General features: G+C 44.7%; 1 protein-coding gene across 1 annotated transcript in view; it reads right to left on the bottom strand.

Moving 5' to 3' along the window:
* sdk2b (sidekick cell adhesion molecule 2b) overlaps window positions 1-19,846 on the bottom strand; it is a 249,802-nt gene that overhangs the window by 9,897 nt on the left and 220,059 nt on the right. Inside the window, exons 25-42 of the mRNA XM_070990041.1 lie at window positions 19,542-19,779; window positions 18,615-18,730; window positions 18,116-18,404; window positions 16,450-16,644; window positions 15,500-15,701; window positions 14,918-15,021; window positions 14,270-14,340; window positions 13,491-13,623; window positions 12,776-12,832; window positions 12,060-12,161; window positions 11,242-11,357; window positions 10,645-10,831; window positions 9,242-9,379; window positions 8,626-8,835; window positions 8,412-8,537; window positions 7,303-7,467; window positions 7,057-7,197; window positions 5,343-5,481 (exon numbers count right to left, since the gene is read on the bottom strand). Of these exons, the coding sequence (XP_070846142.1) occupies window positions 5,343-5,481; window positions 7,057-7,197; window positions 7,303-7,467; window positions 8,412-8,537; window positions 8,626-8,835; window positions 9,242-9,379; window positions 10,645-10,831; window positions 11,242-11,357; window positions 12,060-12,161; window positions 12,776-12,832; window positions 13,491-13,623; window positions 14,270-14,340; window positions 14,918-15,021; window positions 15,500-15,701; window positions 16,450-16,644; window positions 18,116-18,404; window positions 18,615-18,730; window positions 19,542-19,779 (2,729 nt within the window). The remainder of the gene's footprint in view (window positions 1-5,342; window positions 5,482-7,056; window positions 7,198-7,302; window positions 7,468-8,411; window positions 8,538-8,625; window positions 8,836-9,241; window positions 9,380-10,644; window positions 10,832-11,241; window positions 11,358-12,059; window positions 12,162-12,775; window positions 12,833-13,490; window positions 13,624-14,269; window positions 14,341-14,917; window positions 15,022-15,499; window positions 15,702-16,449; window positions 16,645-18,115; window positions 18,405-18,614; window positions 18,731-19,541; window positions 19,780-19,846) is intronic.

The raw sequence follows: 19,846 nt of genomic DNA on the forward strand, positions 1-19,846 counted from the left end.
TCTGCACAAAAACCAGGCTCAGCTTTTTCTGCAACACAAAGTCATCCATCCAATCAAATACCGGTAGATTACTTTGTGACACGAATGTTCTATTTTGCTGTTCACCCTGTGGCTGTTGCAGTGAAAGGTGAAATATCTGCCTCTGCAACAACTTGAGTCATAAAATCCTGCAGTAACCCTGTAGTAGTGTCTCAAACCGCAGTGTTTTGGTGTGTGAAAACCTTCGAATCCACAGATCTCTAACTCAAACTGGACTTCCTGGACCGTGTTTCATCGCCTCACACACCCCACAAACGCAGCACCTTGCATTGTTTTAACACAAGGCTGATTCTGGTCTAAAAAGCACTCACTTTGCTGTATAATGCTGCCAGATCTCAGCTTTAACTTTGTGACTTGCTGTGCTATGAACAAAGTTTTAAAAGGATCCTTCAAAAATCAACTTCTCTACTGAAATCTTTCTAAAGCGGCTTCTGCTGAAAAAGCAAAGACAGCAGTGCTTTGATTCCAGGCTTCTTTCATTCTCACTAATGTCTGAGACGTTACGGTAAGCGCTTCCTTTCAAGTTCACATGTATCTCTGTCTGTGTGTGTGGGAGTGCAGCTTGATGAGAGTCATGGGACACTCATGAGACAACTGCCTACAGCCAGTCTCTCCTGGACTGAATAGTTCCCCCTGATTCAGTCCTCACTGTGGGCTGTGGAATGTCAAACCACTGGTCTCTTGTGATTAAATTATAAACTCAACTCTTGCGGCGCTCAAGGGGTCATCACATAAATGGCAGCCTCCGGCTTTGCTCTGGCAAATGTTATCAGAGGCTACATGAATGATGGCGCGGATTAAACTGTCAGCGGCATGCTGCGGCGATCAAATGTGTCAGTCAGACGCGAGTTTAAAGAGCGTAAGTGACGGGGCTGAGCAAAGGGAGGACCCTTCAGGGGAGCGTGGAGTGAGAACAGGGTCGAGGTGTTGAGCTGACAGAAGGAAGGAATGAGGGAAAATGGGGACGGAGAAAGATGAAATACTGGAAAAACATTTCCTAAAATGGTCTGCTGTAGTCAGGGTTCTTAAAGTAAATATGAGAGGAAAAAAAGAAAAGCTCTTGGTGCCTTAGCTCCTCCGTACTTTCCACTGTCCTGCTAAACAAACACCCATCTGTTTCTGCTGATTAGTGCTGGTTTGGCTGAGACTGCTGCGACATACTGACTCCTGTTGACTTTCTGGGCCGTAGCGTCGGCCGCCAGGCGCTGCCAGCGGATCTGCTGCAGCGCGCACGAGGGCTACTTTACACGTCAGAAACCACATTTGCATTTTTCCAAATAAATATATTTTGAAAGCATTTCAAAAATGCTGTGGGTGCATTCCAGCAGTTTTCAGCAGGGGCGGCGTTTCGAGTGCGGCGTGGCCAAAATGGAGAACTCCACAGGGAAATCACATAGGATGTAATTCAATTACGCTCGACGAGTTGTATTAGACTAAATTAATTCACTTAGCTTGAGTGGAGGAAAGAAATGTGTACAATGGAGAGGTACTTATATACAGTGTACTACAGTTTGTGTCATATCTGTGTGTGCGTTTTGAGGACGTTCAACAGGGCGGCAGACTTTGCTGACTAACTTCTGATAAAGATGGACGGCTGCGTTGAGAGCTGCTGTTCTCACCACTAAGAATAAATCTCTCGTGTTAAACAGATGAGATTTGGCTGTGATGGCTGCAACGATAGCTCAGTTTAAATGCATTATGAAAAAACTTGCGGCATCATGTAACGAGGCAATTACAATAAACAACAGACTGTCAAACACATGAGCTGCACTGAATAATTATTTTCATTATAAAATAATTTATTCTTCTCTTGACTGATTAATCAGTTACTCTAACATGGCAGACAATACAGAAAAATGTCAATTACAATGATTCTGAGAGGCCGAGGTGACGCTAGATTGCTTGTTTTGTCATATTAAGAGTTCAAAACCCAAACATATTCAATTTACAGTGATATAATGTAAACTCAGTGTTTGACCTGATGGCTGCAAAAGAATCAATCGTGGCAAAGCGAAAACAGGAAACTGAATCAGAAATGGTGCTTAAATGTGACACCGACATTTGTACTTGGACTGATGAAACAGCTGCTTCACACTGATGGAAGATTCAGACGCAGTATTTCACAAAGTATGAGCTGATAAAAATGAAGAAAATGACTCGTATAATTATTAGGATTATATTCCTCTGCAACATTGACAGTTCTGAAACAGGATTGTTAGCTGTACTATGCGAGCTGGACTCGACGGATGAAATGAATGTTTTACATGCAGATGGTGTATTAATGTGCTTTTGAACACAGAGCGTATGTCTCCTGTCTGTTCTGATGTTTTCGTGTAAATGCTTAATGAGCTTCACTAAATTAAAGACGCACTTTCTGTACATTTCTGACTGGCTTGATTATTCTCTCTTAGCGATTAGAGTTTGCACAATTATGCAGCAGTTAAAACATGATGAGGGTGTTATGAATGCAGTAAATATTAATGAAGTAAATGTGTAATGAGTGCCGGCTCGTCTTTGCAGCAAGATAAAAGTAATTAACGGGAATTACAAGCCGTCGTTGACCCAGCTGTGGGTGGCACTTTCCAGCATCTTTCCATAATCTTGTTTCTAACAACGCTCTTTTTAGTAATGACCAAGAACGATTCCCCCCAGAGATCCAGTTTTTACAACACGCAGTCTAACCCAGAAAACAAGACAACAAAGTCTTAATCCCAGCACCGAATTCCTATCTGCACTTATTCCCAAAAGGACTCTCCACTGTAACCTTTACCAGCTTGCATTCCTCAGCAGTCCTTGCAGCGAGACAAAGAGCTGAAGCCAACGTGGAGCAATGCTATTGAGAGCCCACTGGGACATTATGATAAACTGCCTGTTTAAAAACACTGAGGAAGCTCAGCCCACTTTCACCTCTTCTCCTTGACTCTCATACGCTGTTGAGTGAGGCGTAAATTATTTATCAGTTCTCACTTGGATAGAGAAGGGTCCACTTAATCGTCTCGCAGCAAAATTCAGTCAGCAGTATGTCGGGTAAGAAATGAGAGCCGGGGGGTGAAATCAAATCTGCCCCCAGTCTTTGCTCATTATCAGGCCCTCCTCTCGCTACAATCGCCTGTAGGGACTCATTAACATTTCTGAAGTGTTGAAGAGCTTTGTCACTCAAGAGTGTTTAAAATCATGTTAATCTACGCTGAATTACTTCAGCAAGACCTCCTCAAACCCCAAACCAGTGTGTCAAAGCAGTTTTCAAACTGCAGAAAGAGGCTGATACAAAGCCACGCAGGGACGATGCTGCTAATCCCTCCCTCTTTGTCACAACAGCAGCAACCCCGAAACACATTTGGACTCCTGTGTGCGAGTCCAAGCAACAGTTTATGTGCTGACAGAGTGGATTAATGTCTTACATAAAGCATACGACCACATAACAGCTTCACTGTTTACTTTCTTTTTACCAGAATCAGCTGTGGTCACACTACATATTAACCATTAAAGCGACAGTTCACCCCAAAATCAAAAATACTTTTTACAAGTTCTGGACATGTGGAGATGTCTGCCTTCTCTTGAATATAATGAAACTCATCTACAGGAGGCTCGCTCATTAACTAATCTCTGAAAGCTAGCGATGCCAGAGATTTAGGGGGAGCAGATGCAGTGATACAGCTGGTGGGTGTAGCTCAGCAGAGAGAAACTAGTTCCTACATGAAACTGCTCACAAGGTGACCGGGTCATGATTTCTGGAAAGAGACAGTGCTGCTGAGTTTCTCAAATGTATGTTTTTTGAGCTTTGACCGACACAAAGCAGAGTGCCGCCTCGTTCCGTTATAATTGAGAGAAGGCAGACATTTCTACAGCCAGTACGTCTAGAACTTGACGACTCACACCAAAACTATCTAGATGGATAAACAGCGGTACAGTAAGAGGAAAAACACATTGTTGAGTTTGGGGTGAACTGTCCCTGTAACTAGTTGCATTTTAGTAGAATATTGGCTCTTTATTATCAGTTACTAATCAGCTTCCTTCCTTATTATCAATAAGCTGTAATCAGGAGGCCATTGAGGGAAAACTCTCAGTTAATCACTTAGTGTTGTAGAATATGGTCTTGCAGAATAAGGCATTAATAGTGCTTTATAATGACTAATGAAGTGCCAATATGCTACTAATTTGCATGATACTATGGCACTATTTTACTATTCTTTCACTGTAATCTCTTTACAGAGCTAAAAAGGCATATGGACAATTTAAGTAGTGATAGATTAAGTAGTCAGTCACCAAAAGTGGACTGCATTGACTTCCCTGTGACGGTGACTGAATCCTCTGTCATGCATATTGACTGTTTTGTTAAATTGAATTGAAAGTCTCTGACTAACATCAACAGTAAATGGCATTTGCTGCCTGACACAGCTCTGAATTAGAGTGAATACAGTCGGATTAAGAACGTGTTTGATTTCTGATCCTGGTATCAGGCAGAGGACTTCATCCTGTCTTTGGTATTCTGAGCCCGGAGATCAAGATGTGGCATTAATCTATAATCGGAGGCTCAGGTGTTGGGATTTGGGCTCCTCTGCTATGGGCTGAGTTCAAAGACTGCTGATTCTGAAAGTACATCTGTGCATTCTTCCACTCCCTGCCTCCCCCTTCAAGCTGGAGACAAAATACGGAGCTGCCTGGAAGCTCCTCAAAGACCTGGACCTGCTTTGATCTGTCCTCAAGGCCACACTCACATACAAATGCACACACCCAAACAAACTCCTCACGCGTTCTCATACACAAACAATGTGCTTTTCACCATATGGATATGCAGACTCATGCGCATATAATATCCATATGAAACAGAGTCACTGCTGACAAACTGCAGCTCAGTCTAAATCCTCCTCTTCCCAAAACAGGCACAAATGATCGAATGCAAAGCAGACAGCCAGATCCAAAATTGGGCTTATAACTCCCTGCAGTGTTCTTAGTGCAGGTGTCAGTCAGAGTGATTGGCTTTAAACAAGGCCAGGGTCTCAGCATGCTCCATGTCTTACAGCTGGGATTCACTGAAATACAGAAGCTCATTAAAAGGGAATCCGTAGCGAGTCAGTTCATGTGCTGCTTTTAAATAGCAGGACGGGTGGATTTGAGTCCGAGTTGTCAGGAGGTGAGTGGTTTTTTTCCAGGGAGCTGGAATGTTTTCAGGCATGAGGTTAAGTTTCCATGAATAACCCAATTATTTGACCATATGTTATTTAATTTTGACTGTAAATGAAGCTTCTAGCTTAAAAATCATCTGCACTTTGGGTTACAAGCTGTCGGAGCGGATGGCTGACCTGGTGTAGACGCCGTTCTTCCGGCAGAAAGAGTTTTTCACAGACAGCCGCCGGTTGTTGAGCTCCAGAGCGGGGAAGCGGCCTTCGTCCAGGCTGACCATGTCTCCGTGGGTCAGAGCGTTACAGTTGGAGTTGTTCCCTGGACACACATACAGAGACACTGTGTGACCACAGGCCAGACGGACAGCCAGGTTAGTGTCTGGGAGGACGAATGGAGCTGAACAACTGCTTGATCAGTGAGTGAGTGAATGAACGAAATTAGGAAATAAAGGATGATAAACAGACAAATGATATTAAATAGTAATGTTGCTAAATATAAACATAGATGGACGAACCATTGGACCTGGTGTTATTTCTTTTAGGACATGTCTCAAGTGTTCATAAGGAAATTACATGTAGGGTAAAGCTGGGTATAGTATTAATTACATAGCTTTAAATCGGGTAAACATGGTGTGTAGCCAGGTGTGGACTGTCATTATATAAATTATTATTCAGGGACATTAACAGCTTTCAAGTTTCAAGTACTGCTCTGTCACTACCTCCGCTGCCGGCTTAACAGCTTTTAGTCTGACTCAACTTCAAGTCTGCGGCTTTGTTTCTTATACTGAATGTCTTCATGAAAACACACGCTGACAAAGGAGGGAACTTTCACATAATGCAGAAATGCATTATGTGAGATATCACTAAATATGAGTCTGAAGCTTCACATTTCAGGTAAACCACAGATATGTACCGCAGTGGAAAGTTTTACAGATTATACAGTATATCAAACCCACAAAGGAGAAATGTTATATAAGGCCACTGTGCATAGAACATAACATCACAAATAAAGTGACACGTGTATGCAAACTCAGAGACTTATGTACAAAATGCCTCAGTATATGATAAATGAGGGGGCCCCTCTGTGTAAACACTGTCTGTGGATCACATGTGAATAGGCAATAACACAACTCTTTTGACTCCAAGTGTCCCTCATGATGAATCGAACAGCTAACACTATGAACGCAGACTGACAAACTGGCCATGCTGCTCTGCATTAGCAGATTAATGATGCGAGGCTCCTTGCTTGCCATGTTACAGGTTAAAAACACTTTAAGTCAACCTAAGACTTATGGTGGACGGCAGCCAGGCCAGGACCTCCGTGGTTGCTCCAGGGCCACTTGAGGTCAATTGGTGGTTACGCAAACACACAGAAAAAGAAAAACCACTGGGTAGGTCCAGTGGCCTGGGCCAGATTCCTAGAGGGGGGGGGGTACGGAGGCTTTGAGAGCGTCTTTGTGTTGGAGTGAGAAGGAACCTCTTGTTTTTCCTCTGTCAGTCAGAAAGATGGGCAGTGACCCGCAGGGACCCCCCCCCCCCCCCGCGCCTGGCAGCTAAACAGCCATGGCAGAAGTGCTGAGCTGAGGGAAATACCCGCTGATGTCAGGGCTGCACTGAATGGACAAGTCTGCCCCCTACTCCTGCTCCCCTGCCTTTTTATTCTCCTGCTACTCCGTCAATTATCTGATTCATTCAGAATTAGAATATAGCGCTCTCTCAGAAAGTTACCCCAAGTTCACAGCTCAGTATAGAAAACTGCAAAGTCTTACTCCTTTTATAAGAAAAAGTCTAGTCATCAGATTCTTGGCCCTCCATGCCTCTGGGTTAGAAACAAGGCACACTGCTTCTATACTACTTAAATGGTCCATTTAATTGTGCAATTGTGTGCACTCACCTGATTCCGACTTCTTGGCATACTTCTTGCTCTGTCCTCTGATAATGAGGATGAAAACCAGCAGCAGGATGAAGATAAGCCCCACCAAAGCCACCACAACCAGGAACCACCACTCCTCGTAGAAGGGCGCCACTTTTTGGGCTGGGCGCAACACAGACAATTGAAATTCATGGTTATTTAACAACTTCATTTAGTCCGAAAATGAAGGTTATTCAAATTTCTACCAACAAACGCATGAAAGCTCACCAGATATAGAAGGAGAAGGTAGACTTGGGGAGCCATAGCCGTAGTCGTTCACTCCAATGACCCTGAAGTCGTAACTGACCCCTTGCTTCAGGATATCCATGTTGAATGTATGTGATGTCACCTCCTTGGGAATGTCCTTGATTAGGATATCCCACAATCCCTCATCTGTAATGGAGTTTAAAAAATAATTCTGAGGTCAGACTGGATTCTTGTAAAACATCTGAACAATGCCAATATGTCTTTGTTAACGGGCTGTTTGTTTGTTTGATGTAAGGCTTCGGTCTGGCTGGCAGCTCCCGCGGTAATTCATAATTCTTACAAATATTACACAATCCATCAATTTCACTGCTCCCGTAAAATTTACAGCAACCAAATCTACATCATAAATAGCAGCGCAGCCATATTTCAAATGAAGCAATGTTAGATGGCTTGATGTTTGCTTTGGAAATCCTGCCAGAGATCATTTATTACACATCGCGCTGCTTGTAAACATCAATGTAAGTTTGACTCCTTTAATGGGGTTCACAAACATAAACAAGCAGCAGGGTTCATCTGTCATGTTTCTCAACTTTGGCAAAAGTTGGAAAAGCTGATGTAATTTGATTTGAAGACAAAAATAGCTCATCAGGTTATATGACACTGCAGAGAGTTATGGCTCTTGGCATATGGAAAAGAGAAGATGAGTGGAAGGAGGGTGTGTGAGGCTGCTTTAACCATCTTCATCGCCCCCGGGCATCAGCCTATGATATATATCACCAACAGTGCTGCTAATGCTCCTTAAAATCAAGCTCTCAGCACCTCACTCAATTTTTGCTCAAACAAGGTGAAACACATCCCTCCCTGTGAGTCACCTCCCATCTGTCATCCTCTTCACCCTGCCAGGACCTGTCAATCAAAACTGAAACCGGATGCCAATTGTCTCGACTGCAGCGCCACGATCAATAACCCATTAAAATACCAGTGACACGGACACTACGGCAGCAGACGCTGACACTTTACACCTCTTTCCTTAATCAAACTATGAAGGGGACAAACGCAAAGCAAAGTTTACAACTTCATGACTGGGGTGGTGATCATGTGGAGCGTCTTTGTGCAGCCGAGGCACACACCTGAAGGTCTGGCCTCGATCACGTAGCGTGTGATGGGAGCGCGGCCCGGGTCCCCGCTGGTCCAGTGGATGGTCAGGGCCGAACCATAGCGTGTGATAAAGGGCTCTCCAGGGGGTCCGGGGGCTCCTGAGGCAGAATAAGGCGTTGAAGTGGGGCATTTAAATGAAGACTTAAAAAGAATCGAATTTTCACGAACACACATCATGGCCACTACCTTCTCCTGGGCCGGTGGTGATGTTGGCCTCCACCTCAGGCCCGTAGATGAAGGTCTTGGCCCGGATGCGGAAGTTGTAGGTGATGCCATCGGCCAGGTCTTTGAGCTTCAGCCAGAGGGGGCCGCTCCCCTTCACATCCACTGTCACTGTCTTACTGACGCCTGGGGGGGAGGGGGAGTGAAGACAGTCGGCACAGGCCACTGAGGACTCTAGACAAACAAACCACATTTAGAGCAGGTCTTACACAGGCCAGGCAGTGTGGGAGCACGCTCGACACAGGCGCGCACACACACACACGCACGCACACACAGAGTAATGGAATTAGTTGTGGGAAATATGTTTTGCATTTCGGCACTGTAGTCACGTATCATTTGCGATGGCAGTAGACGATGTGTAAAAGGTTGATGATGTACAAGCTGTTCAGGCTGAGGTGATGATTAGCTCATAGCCCAAGAAAAATGCACACCACAAGATTCTGACAAAGTGAAATTGATCTAAACAGAAGTCAAACTCTACACGTTTTAATCCGTAATCCCAATCCATCTTGTAGTGTGCATAAAGCTTTTATAGAAGCCGGCAGCCATTTCTAGCAGAGGAGAGTGTCACCCAGCTTACCATCCACCGGTGTGCAGGGCTCATAGATCAGACGATAGCCCTCGATGATGCCATTAGGGAAGGTGGGCTCGCCCCAGGACACATTGACCGAGGTGGTGGTCAGCTCACTGAAGTGGATGAAACTGGGAGCACTGGGAGCTGCAGCAAAAGGGGTCAAAGGTCAAAAGATGCATGCCAATAAACTTGGCTTACATTAGAGATTCTGAAGGTTGTCCATCGACACGTTTGCAAAGGTTGTGTGAACTACAGAGCATCATAAATTCAACTAACCGTCAGACAAAGTATCAGCATCACACATTTATATTTATAGTTAGCCTACATAATGTTTGCAAATACCTTATATCAATACTCTATTTTCCAGCTGTGCAGGACATGTTAGGACAAAAAACTGCGAACTGAGACAAACTACTTTGTTAGTTGGCTTCATCTTCTGTAAATGCTAACTTATCTCTAGGCGACGTGAAGCCTCACTGAACTGGCTTTTAACTCACCTCAACAAAGAAAACTTAAGTTCATCCCCTACAGGCAAACAACAGAATAGCTGTGGAAATATTAACATCTACACCAACTTGAGGCTATGAGGGTTGCTGCTGCAAGAGCTTTTTTTTTTATTGCAAATGCAGAAAGGCCCTTTGTCTAAACATCTCCACTGCGCTCCTCCCTCCTCCAGCTTGACATCCTCGTGCTCCTCTCAGGACAGCGACCCAAGAGGGGAACCAAGAAACTGTGAACATCTTCTTTCTCTTCCTTTTTCCTGAGCCAAGATGCAGTATCAAAATGCACCAAAATGGTAAAAGCGGCTTCTCTTAAACAGGAGTTTTACCAAAGAAAGAAAGATGGGGAAGGGGCATGGGGGCAGTGTTGTGAGGCGGTTTGTTTGGGGATGTTGTGCAGACATAGCGTGCCTGCAGACAGAACGCTTTCTCAAAGAATTTTCATAGCATCTACTTTTCAGACAAAACAGGAGATTCAGCAAATGAATTTCGAGTGGGTTTGCTGATTAGGAACTTCTGCTCAGTGTGTGGTTCCGCTAACATCGTTTGGCATGCTGACAGCAACGATTAGCATCATCCTCACAACAAATTCTTTCCTCATGGTTGACTCATCCACTTTGAGAAAACTCTCAGGGTTCTCCAAACTAACATCAGCACCACCACCAGCCACATAAATATGACAAATGAATGAACACGACTGTGCGTGTTCTAATTTATCTGCTTTAGTCACGTTGCTACCTCATTTGTCTTCAGCTTGTCTTCTTTCTCTCAGCACCTCTCTCTCGTGTTCATTACATACAGAAATATTTGCTTTACAACATTGCATGATTGCAGTATTTCTGACTGTTGTGCTCATTCATGGAGAATAAGAAATTTGCATTTTTATAGGTATCTAGCGCTCTGATATACCTGCTTGCTGTGTGCGCCCCCTCGTCGGTGGGCTGCGGGGTCCGTCCCCAGCCGCATTGAATGGGGCTACACTGATCATATAGGTGGTGTAGCCAGTCAGGTTCTTTAGCTTCACCCCTCCTTCAGGCATGAACAGAGTCCGCAGCCTCTCGGTCTCATTCTTACGCTGGAACTCCCAAAAGTAAACCTACACGGAATAAGAGAGGCATAAATATATATTAATATCTGTCTACAGATGCCGTTCAGGGAATGCAGTTACGTCTGCTTCTACGAAACGCAGTCTCATTTCAAACTCCCCTAAGAGAAAGCACTTTCTTTTTATTCCCTGTAAATGTTGTCTTGAACAGCAGACTAAACTTTTCATTGAACGCCCCTCTGGAAAACCGTGCTGGCTAAAAGTGTAAAAATGTGCCTTTAATGGTGATTAACATCAAATGGATGTAGTCACTTGTGAACCACAAAAACATTGAAATGTTTATATAATGGTACAAACAGAAGACAACGTTGCTGCCTTATTGAGAGGTAAGCCCATAAAATGTGTCTAATGTGGCACTTGGCAGTGTTTGCTGGAGAGTTTAAGAAAAGTGTGACTCTGACCTTGTAGCCCTGGATGTCTCCATTCTGTGCATCCACAGGGGGAGGGTCCCATGTCACATCCAGCTGGGTGGCTGTTGCAGACTGAATGGCCACATTCTGGGGTGGGGCTGTAGGCACTGTTATATAACATGCATTGTAAGAGTCTGTTTCAGCTTCTGGTATCACTACCCAATACCCATTATGTAGACAGGCAGCGTTATAGCTTAAAGCAGAAAAGCCTCAACTGTTCAGCCTAAACAGAAAAGCCCTGGGATTTAAGAAAGACAAATTACACCTGAAAACCACAGATGCAACTGAGCAGCAGACATGTACTGAATACCAAAAAGAAAGCTCTTGGCATAACAAGTGATTTGTCTCATCCATTGCACCCCGGATTCGAAGTGCTTATCTCAGGAGGACGCTTTAGACTGCCACAAACCTCAAACAGTGTCTGCACGTAAGCAATTGTCCTAAGTGCAATTAAACTGTCAAATTATTAAACATAGTTAACAATACAGGGCCACTCCCTCACCTCACCCCTCGCTGTGTTTGTATAGCTCTATTATGTCTGCAGAAATAGGCACTGTACTTTTTGTAGTAGGCCAACTGAACTGATTGCCTATTATTGAGCTCTCATAAGTTATTGCTTTTTGTTATTGTCTTAATTGTAACCCATACTGATTGTTGTAAAGCCAAAGACAACGTACCACACTGTGGACAATGAAGTTTCTCACCTAACCTAATCTTAGCAAGCTTCTGACAGAGATCACATCAACACGTCGTCGGGAGCGGCTGCCGTATGAGTCTGCGCTGACTGAAACGACAGGAAGCGTGCATACCTGCTTCTCCTACAAACACCTCCTGTGGCGCGCTGGTTGGCCCCTCGCCCACGGCGTTGTACACACTCATGCGTATCTCATAGCGCTTGTGTTTACTGAGCTCTGCAGTGGGAGTAAAACAAGAGCATCAGGAATTATAATTAACTCTCATTTAGCATTCTCAGTTTGGAACACCCAAAAGGAGGTCAGCTGACCCACCGCCTCATTCCCCCATCCCTGCACCTCCCTCCTGGAGCCTCAAACAATTAGTAAAATTCAATGGGACAATAATAAGGAAACGATCCCTCACCCACCCACCCACACACACACACAACAGGGCTGCTGAGAATTGAGCACTGATTTTCAGTATAATTACAAGGGTACAGGACAACTATGTGGCCACAGCTTATTCATCCAAATAAGCTACGTGTTGGACTGTGTTGAACTATGCAAGCTTGTGTACTCAGTGTCCAAGAATTTCTGTAGACAGAGTGCCTCCACTGGCTTCAGTACAAGTGTTTGTACCGATGCGATGTGAATATAAGCAGCCAAATGTGTTAATTTGCTCGACAGTCTGCTTTTCCTCCATCGGTATTCAAGGCAGCAGGGCACTTGAGACATATGGTAGCATCCAACGGACAGCTTTTTTTTAAAACCTAATTAGTTGGGGGATTGAATCATTGAGTGCAAATGTGCATGTGTGCGTTTTTGTGAGACTGAGACATAACAAAACTTACTGTCCAACTCATACTGGGTCAGAGTTGAATCACTCAGATTCTGGATGCTGTAGGGGGCTGCGGTGGAGAAGAAAAAGCAATGCAAAAGAGTTGAATCGAAAGGCAGGTAGTGCAGAGACAATAGTATTAGTGTCCAAAGTACGATATTTTCGTTGTTGAGAAGGGCATCACTACTGTCAAAAGAAACCCCTACACAATCCCAGTGATCACAGCTCTGAGTGAGCAGAATGACTCAACAAGAGTAAAATTATAGGCTAAGTTATACGGCGCAGCAGAAACAGAGCAGCTCTTGAGTAAACCTAATAATAGCTTGCAGCTGATAGTTACTGATCACAAGATGAAATGTTTTGCTGTTAAGTGTCAAGACCAGCTGGGAGATCTTGGGAACGGAACAGGCCTGTGTGAAAGTTTTCCTCTCATGCAAATAATAGTGCTGCTGACACAAAGACTGTGCAGGAATAATCAACTGTGATGGAGTCACATAATTGCATGAAAATATTACTGAAGTAAAGGCAGCAGAGAAAATAGCCCTTTTTGCCCATACGTTACTCTGAATGAATTCTGACGTGCAAATTTCCTTCCTTGGTGCGTGTCTTTAAATTCACATTCTGACAACTCTAAATGAAAATGCTATTCTGCAAAATGTATTTGTGTAAGGAAGCACAGGAAGTTTAAGTGGTAGAATACTACAGCTTGTCATGCAGTGATTTCTCACCAGTCAGCTCAGCCCAGGTGGACGCGCCATTGATGGTGCGAACAGAGTAACTGCGGAGGCGGTCATACAGCAGCTCACGATATCGGATCCGAAAGCCCAGTAAGATCCCATTGATCTTCTCCTCAGAGGGGGGCTACAAAGCAAAAGATGGGGAGTTAAGGTCTGATGTCGCTGATCTCTGCAGAAATGAGGCCCAGAAATAGCTGAGAATCCTGCATGTGACCCAGTTTTCCTGTTTTAATGAGGACATATAAATTGCTAATTTCACCTTAACAGGCATTTTACTTGTATGTTTCCTCACTGTGAAATTCCACTTCATCGCCCCGTGTTTTGTCTCGAACTTACCGTCACTGAGGACGCTTACAGTAAATGAGTCACACGGAAAGAAAAAACCCTCTCAGACTGAGCTCATCCGCAGGTGAGTCACGTGGAGAAATCCCCCACGGTTGAACATGAGAGAGCGGAGCCAGAGGGGAGAAGCAGGGAGAGAAAACAAGTACCTCTCTATCCTTATAAACTCTACAAGTGGTCTCCATAAAAATAAAATTGTGGCTTGGAGCCTCCTGTTTTCCTCTTTATGACCTGTTAATTCAGGTGTGAGTGTGAGTGAGGGTGTTTTCTGTTAGTCACACACAGAGTAAAGGCTGTGTGTGAAAGTGTGTAAGTATAGACTTACTTGTGCAATGTCATGGTCTCTCATCAGGGGCCACTTTCTCAGACGTTCATGGATTTCGCAAACAATGAAACATAAAACAAACGGTTTCGCTGTCTCCACTCACCTGCCAGCGGATCAGCACTGACGTTGTTGTGTGTGGCGTGACGGAGAGAATTGTGGGCGCTTCGTCGGGTGCTGCGGCAATAAAAGTGAGAAAAATGGGCTAAATTGAGCTGAAAATGTGCGCAATTCAAGATGCTAAACCCGGCCGTGTGCAGTGGCATTCATGGGGCATAAACACACAATAGCTGAAACACAAGAGCCATTGACAGATGAGTCAAAAATAACAGTTGGAAAGATTAGCCGACAGAACATTTCTCTCAGTTGGCAAACTTTTCCGAGGTTTTAACGCTGCCCTCTCGTCTCACGGTAACTGCAGATGGTGCGCACATGACATCACCTGCTGCCTTTGCCAGCAGCGTCTGCATCACAACAATAGGCTGATTCATACAGTCATTACGCATGAATGCTGTTTTTACACTTGGACAGATTAAACAAACATACATGAGTTGAGAGGAGCTGATTGGTGATTCTTCTCATCTATGCTAAGGTAAGCCAACCAGCTGCTGGCTGTAGTCCGTTTACCATACATTCATGTGTGAGTGATATTATTGCTTCCCAAAATGTCGACACGTTCCTTTAAGATCTCTACTTTACTCATCAAATATTTACACTGTGACTCAGGAGGTTTTTCTCGTGATGTCACTCTTACCATCCTGTAGGGTCGTGATCGCTTCGCTTTCCTCGCTGTACTCGCTGTCCCCGATGTCATTGGTGGCTTTTACTCTGAACTGGTATGATGTGAAGGGTTTCAGCCTAAGGGGTGGAAGCGCAGGAAAGCACATCAACCTCAATGAATAACTACAACGCTGGATCTTAAACCTTTTAAGCCACAGACTTCAAAAGAGAAATGTAATCTCACTGCGGGAGTTTTTCAAGCTAAATACAAGGCACAAATTTCAATCAAACTGGGATCCTTAATGCTCACTGCAGCTTTTGCTGAGTTTCTTTGCTAATACCCTTAAGGTTTTGGACAAGTTTAAACCATTGTTTATGTTCTTAACCGGGTTGTAATGCTGGAAACAGCCATATAAGGATACTACTTATTTGCCAACTATACGGCAGCCAAGGGAATATTTGAGTGAATGTAGCAGTGGGGACTGTGAGACGATAAAGCATTGTTTCATTTAGTATCATCCTCTACATCTAAGGAGAACTCAGTGAAAAACACTTGCTGTAACCAAGAGGAAGAAATGCAAGAAACAATATGTAAAAACTGGAAAGCCCACTCTACCTAGACACTATGTAGGAGGTGGCCTCATGGTTGACGGAGGCAGAGTGGACTGTCCAGTTGCTCTCAGGGAGCTCTCTGAGCTGCACCGTGTAGTAACGCACGGGGGACAGGCCGTCGCTGCCTGGCTCCCACGACAGCAAAACCTGGCGTGCCTGAACGTCTTTCTGGGGAACCATGGGACGGCTGGTGGGCTGGGGACGAGCTGGAATGACGGACACAAAGACAGGAGGTGTGCATGAGGGAAGGGGACACCGGGTAACAGAGGGTTTGGATGAGAGGCATTATAATTGGGCGTAAAGGATGGAGTGGGATAAAAGGGTTGAGGGGATGAATGGGAAATGGATGTTGGGAGGAGGAACACAAGGAAGGACGGAGAATGAGAAAAAAAGGTTAGAGGTCTTAGAAATGGTTTTGGAGAAGAAAAAAGCTCGCTTACATCTGCATGGGCTAAGTTGCACAGACAAGGAAAAGATGTGCGATTCTGATGAATGAAAAGTAGCTGAGAAATCAAAGTTGCAGAGTAAACAATCCTCAACATGCCCGGAGGGAAGCAGATGGACTGATTGGTTCTCACAACTCCATCAGAGCGCTTCCGATAAACACCCACAGGGCACAAACACTCCTTTAGAAAACACATCTGCTAACTGGACTGTTCACTGGAAATGAACTCAGCGCAAAGACGGTTTAGCACAGCTCCGTACAAGTCGTGTCATTACTGAGATCACACACCTGTCTGCGCTCAGGCTTATGCATGCCAATGTTACTGTGTTTCCTGTTTGCTCGTGCACTACAAATGATGGTACTACTATCTCTAACACCATTAGAGATGATGATTTATTTTGCGTGTGTGCTCATTCAAATGATTGTTGTATGATGCATATCCAGCACTCTAATATGTTCGTATTAAAATACACCACACACTCAGGAATGGTAAACCTTGTTATGATTACCTCTTTTCTCCGTGGTGACCACCAGCGCTTCTGCCGCCTCCCCCCAGCCCTTCCTCGTCTGCGCGGTGATGCGGAACACGTAGACGGACTCCGGCTTGAGGCTGGTCACCGTGTACTGGCGAGCGCTGGGGTTCAGCACGTCCACTGTGGCTGTGTTGCTGTTGGTGGAGTTCAGGTGGTATGTGATCTGGTAGGCTGGATAGAAGGTGGGTACAAACAATGTTAAAGACCCCCTCAAGTGTTCAACCTTGCTAACATGTCTATATGCTACAATAAGCAGTCAACGCCATGCTTGAGTGTTTCCAACTTGGAACTGCAGTGGACCAATGACAGTCTCAGAAACACGGATTGAGACAGCCAGGGTTTCATACGTCACATACTGAAGGAACCAATCCTGTCAACTTGCAGGGTGGGGCTACAGTGAAATGAGGGATATCAGAGGAGAAGCCAGGTGTAGCTACATATCGGTTTCAATATTTTCAAAATGATGGTAGACACGTATTCTGTGTTCGGTTGCAAAGTTGTGAAAGGAGAAATATTGAGCCTTCGTGTATTACCAAAGGATCTGAAAACCTGAGAGTCAAACTGCAGCCTGCGGTAGCATTTTTCCACAAAACTTCTATTAAAGCCTGATGCTGTTCCATCCATTTATCCTGGGGACACAGCGAGTACGAGCCAACACGCTGGTCAATCAGAAAGATTTTTTTTCTTGTTTTACTGCGTCCAAACAAATCTGCAGCGTGCTAGATAACGTCAGTCAACGTTAGCCTGCCAAGTTACGTGATGATTCACGTCAAATGCTGACAGGACATTTTATATGGCTTGGGGGTGTTGAAGAAGGAAGTTAGTGCACACGTTACTCAAAAAACTTTGTCAGATAGTTAAGCTGCTGATGAACTTTGTGTTTGATGAGCGGAGTCGAAGCTGCAGGCGAGCGGTGGAGGGGTGGGTGGAGATAAATGTGGGAACTGCTTAGATCTGCATGTACGCATTACATGAATGCAAAGGTGCAGAGTTAAATCTAAGCCATTGTAAGGCATGAAAGGATTTTTTTCATGGAATAACTTGTAAACGTGTAATTCTGATGAAGAGAGAGGAACTCATACAGAGCTCAATGCTAAATTAAATCTGGGCTGAAAAGTGCATTTTAGATATCTGAAGCATTTGTTGTTTATGTTGGTTTTCCTGTGCAACAGGCAGCTTTGTCTCTTCTGAAATGACTCCATTAGCATCTGCTCCTGCATGCTACTGTGTCATACCGCACAATTTAAAATAAATGATCTTCACATGTATAATGAATCAAACGCTCACAAGGAAATCCCCAATTAGCTTACAAGAGAATCCGACTCCCTTTGCAGCAAGGCTGGAAAATAACACGATTTGACAGTGTCTAGTCCATCAGGCTGAAAAAACACACAACAGAAGTATGCTGGGAGTCATCAGGAACTACACCTGTGGGCCTGACGCTACATCAAAGTTAAATAAAGAAGCCTGTGTGTGTAGTATTTGGTAGTTTCTAGTTCTTTTACTACCACTACTGCAAAAGACACTGACATCTCTAGACTAGATTCTATATTATCTAGTAAAATGACAAAATGAATAAAGGAAGTCTTCTAATAAATAACATCTTCTCAATCAGAATCTCAGGATCTTGCATGTTACTAACCAAGTATAATGCCATTGGGCTGTGAGGGGGACTGCCAAATAAGCCGGACTGAGGTGGTCCGCACTTCAGGGAACAGGATACCCACTGGGGGTCCCGGCACATCATCCAAAGTCCTCTCCAGGATGGGTGGAGAACTGGGCCGTCCATCTCCGATCCGTGTGAAAGCCAGGACCTGGATCTCATAGAGCACGTATTTCCCCAGGCCGGTCAGCTGGACACTGTGGGTGCCGTTCCCCTCCACTGTCCAGAAGTGGACTGTGCTGTCGGAGTCCTTCTCTTTGTACACCACCTGATCCAGGGAGCAGAGAGGACATGGGGAGAAGTTGGGGGAAAAGTTCATTTGCAAATGAAGTAGGAGAATTCACCTCACACACCGTCACCCTGCTGCTTTGCACACTACCCAAAAATAGCTGACATTTCTATAAACTGGTTAGAGGTCTTCGACCGACTCGGTAAATAAACAGCGAATAACTGTGAAACATTAAAATCACAAGCAGACCTTGTAGCCCAGAATGAGACCGTTTCTGTCTGGCTCGGGAACTTCAAACCAGCGCACCAGGATGCTGCTAGAGGTGGTGGCGAAGGCAGACACGTTGGTGGGTCCACAGGAGGGGACTGGAAAACAAAGAGGGCAGAGAGGTGAAAACACTGAGCCTGAATAGACCGTTGTTTGTCACATTTTCTCAAAACTTAATCTCTCATGCTCCCTGTGTTTATGCTTATTTACTGTGTGGATATATGCATTCATCATGCCGTTTGAGTGATCTGCTCTGGTTTATATCGTATGTTTGCACATAGCCTCTGATATGCTGGTATACCCTCCAGGCCTGCTGAAAAGAGAAAAGAAAAAAAGACTGAAGAATTGGCCTTTTCTCTTCCTTGGCACTCATCCCTGGACATAATGCGCTGATTCCTAAGAATCTGCTGGAGTGAGTGGAAAAAAAGAGCAAAGGAATTCCTCATTTGAGTCCATGTGTTCTCAATTTCCTCAGACTCCTTCCTCCACTCCTGCCTACCCAACGTTTGGTGAGCGACGTGAAAGCAGAAGTGGAGGGAAAAGAAGCGTTTTGCTTAAAACAGGGCGGGCTGCTGAAAGGATTCACACATAAATCTGACATATGGCAAAGTGTAAACTGTAAAGTGCACGTCTGTTGCTTCTAATATGACTAACGCTGCAGACATGTTGGAAGAAATAGTAAACAGAAAAGTAATTAGGATGCTGTCATTTTTGAGAAAATCACACAACACATGGATATGGTACGTCTAAAGGAATGTGTGTGTTGCTGTGGGCTTGATTGAGGGGTGAAACAAACACCTTGGTTATGATAAATCAAATGTGCCTTCGAGTAATTAAGCTCCTACTCTCAGATCAATACATCAGAAAAGCAGTTTTTCACCGAGGATGACAGATAATGTGCTGACTCACCAGACTCCCTCGTCCTGCCTCGGACCGGCTGGCTCCACGGCCCCGTCCCGATGCCATTCACGGCCTGGACCCTGACCTCGTACTCCGTCCACTCTTCCAGGTCCTCGATGGTGAATTCTCTCTCCAGACGGTCAGCAATGACGTGGATCAGTGCCCGGCCCTGTGAGCCCGCACGGGAGTACTGAACCCTGTAGCCCACTTGCACTGCATTACCGTTGTATTCCCATTCAGGCAAAGGCTGGGAACAAATATTGAGAGAGGGACGGAGAGGAAAGTGGGTTAAAACAAGCCGGACTCCTTAGATT

Source organism: Chaetodon trifascialis, chromosome 21, assembly GCF_039877785.1.
Source record: "Chaetodon trifascialis isolate fChaTrf1 chromosome 21, fChaTrf1.hap1, whole genome shotgun sequence".
NCBI classification, from domain to species: Eukaryota; Metazoa; Chordata; class Actinopteri; order Chaetodontiformes; family Chaetodontidae; genus Chaetodon; species Chaetodon trifascialis.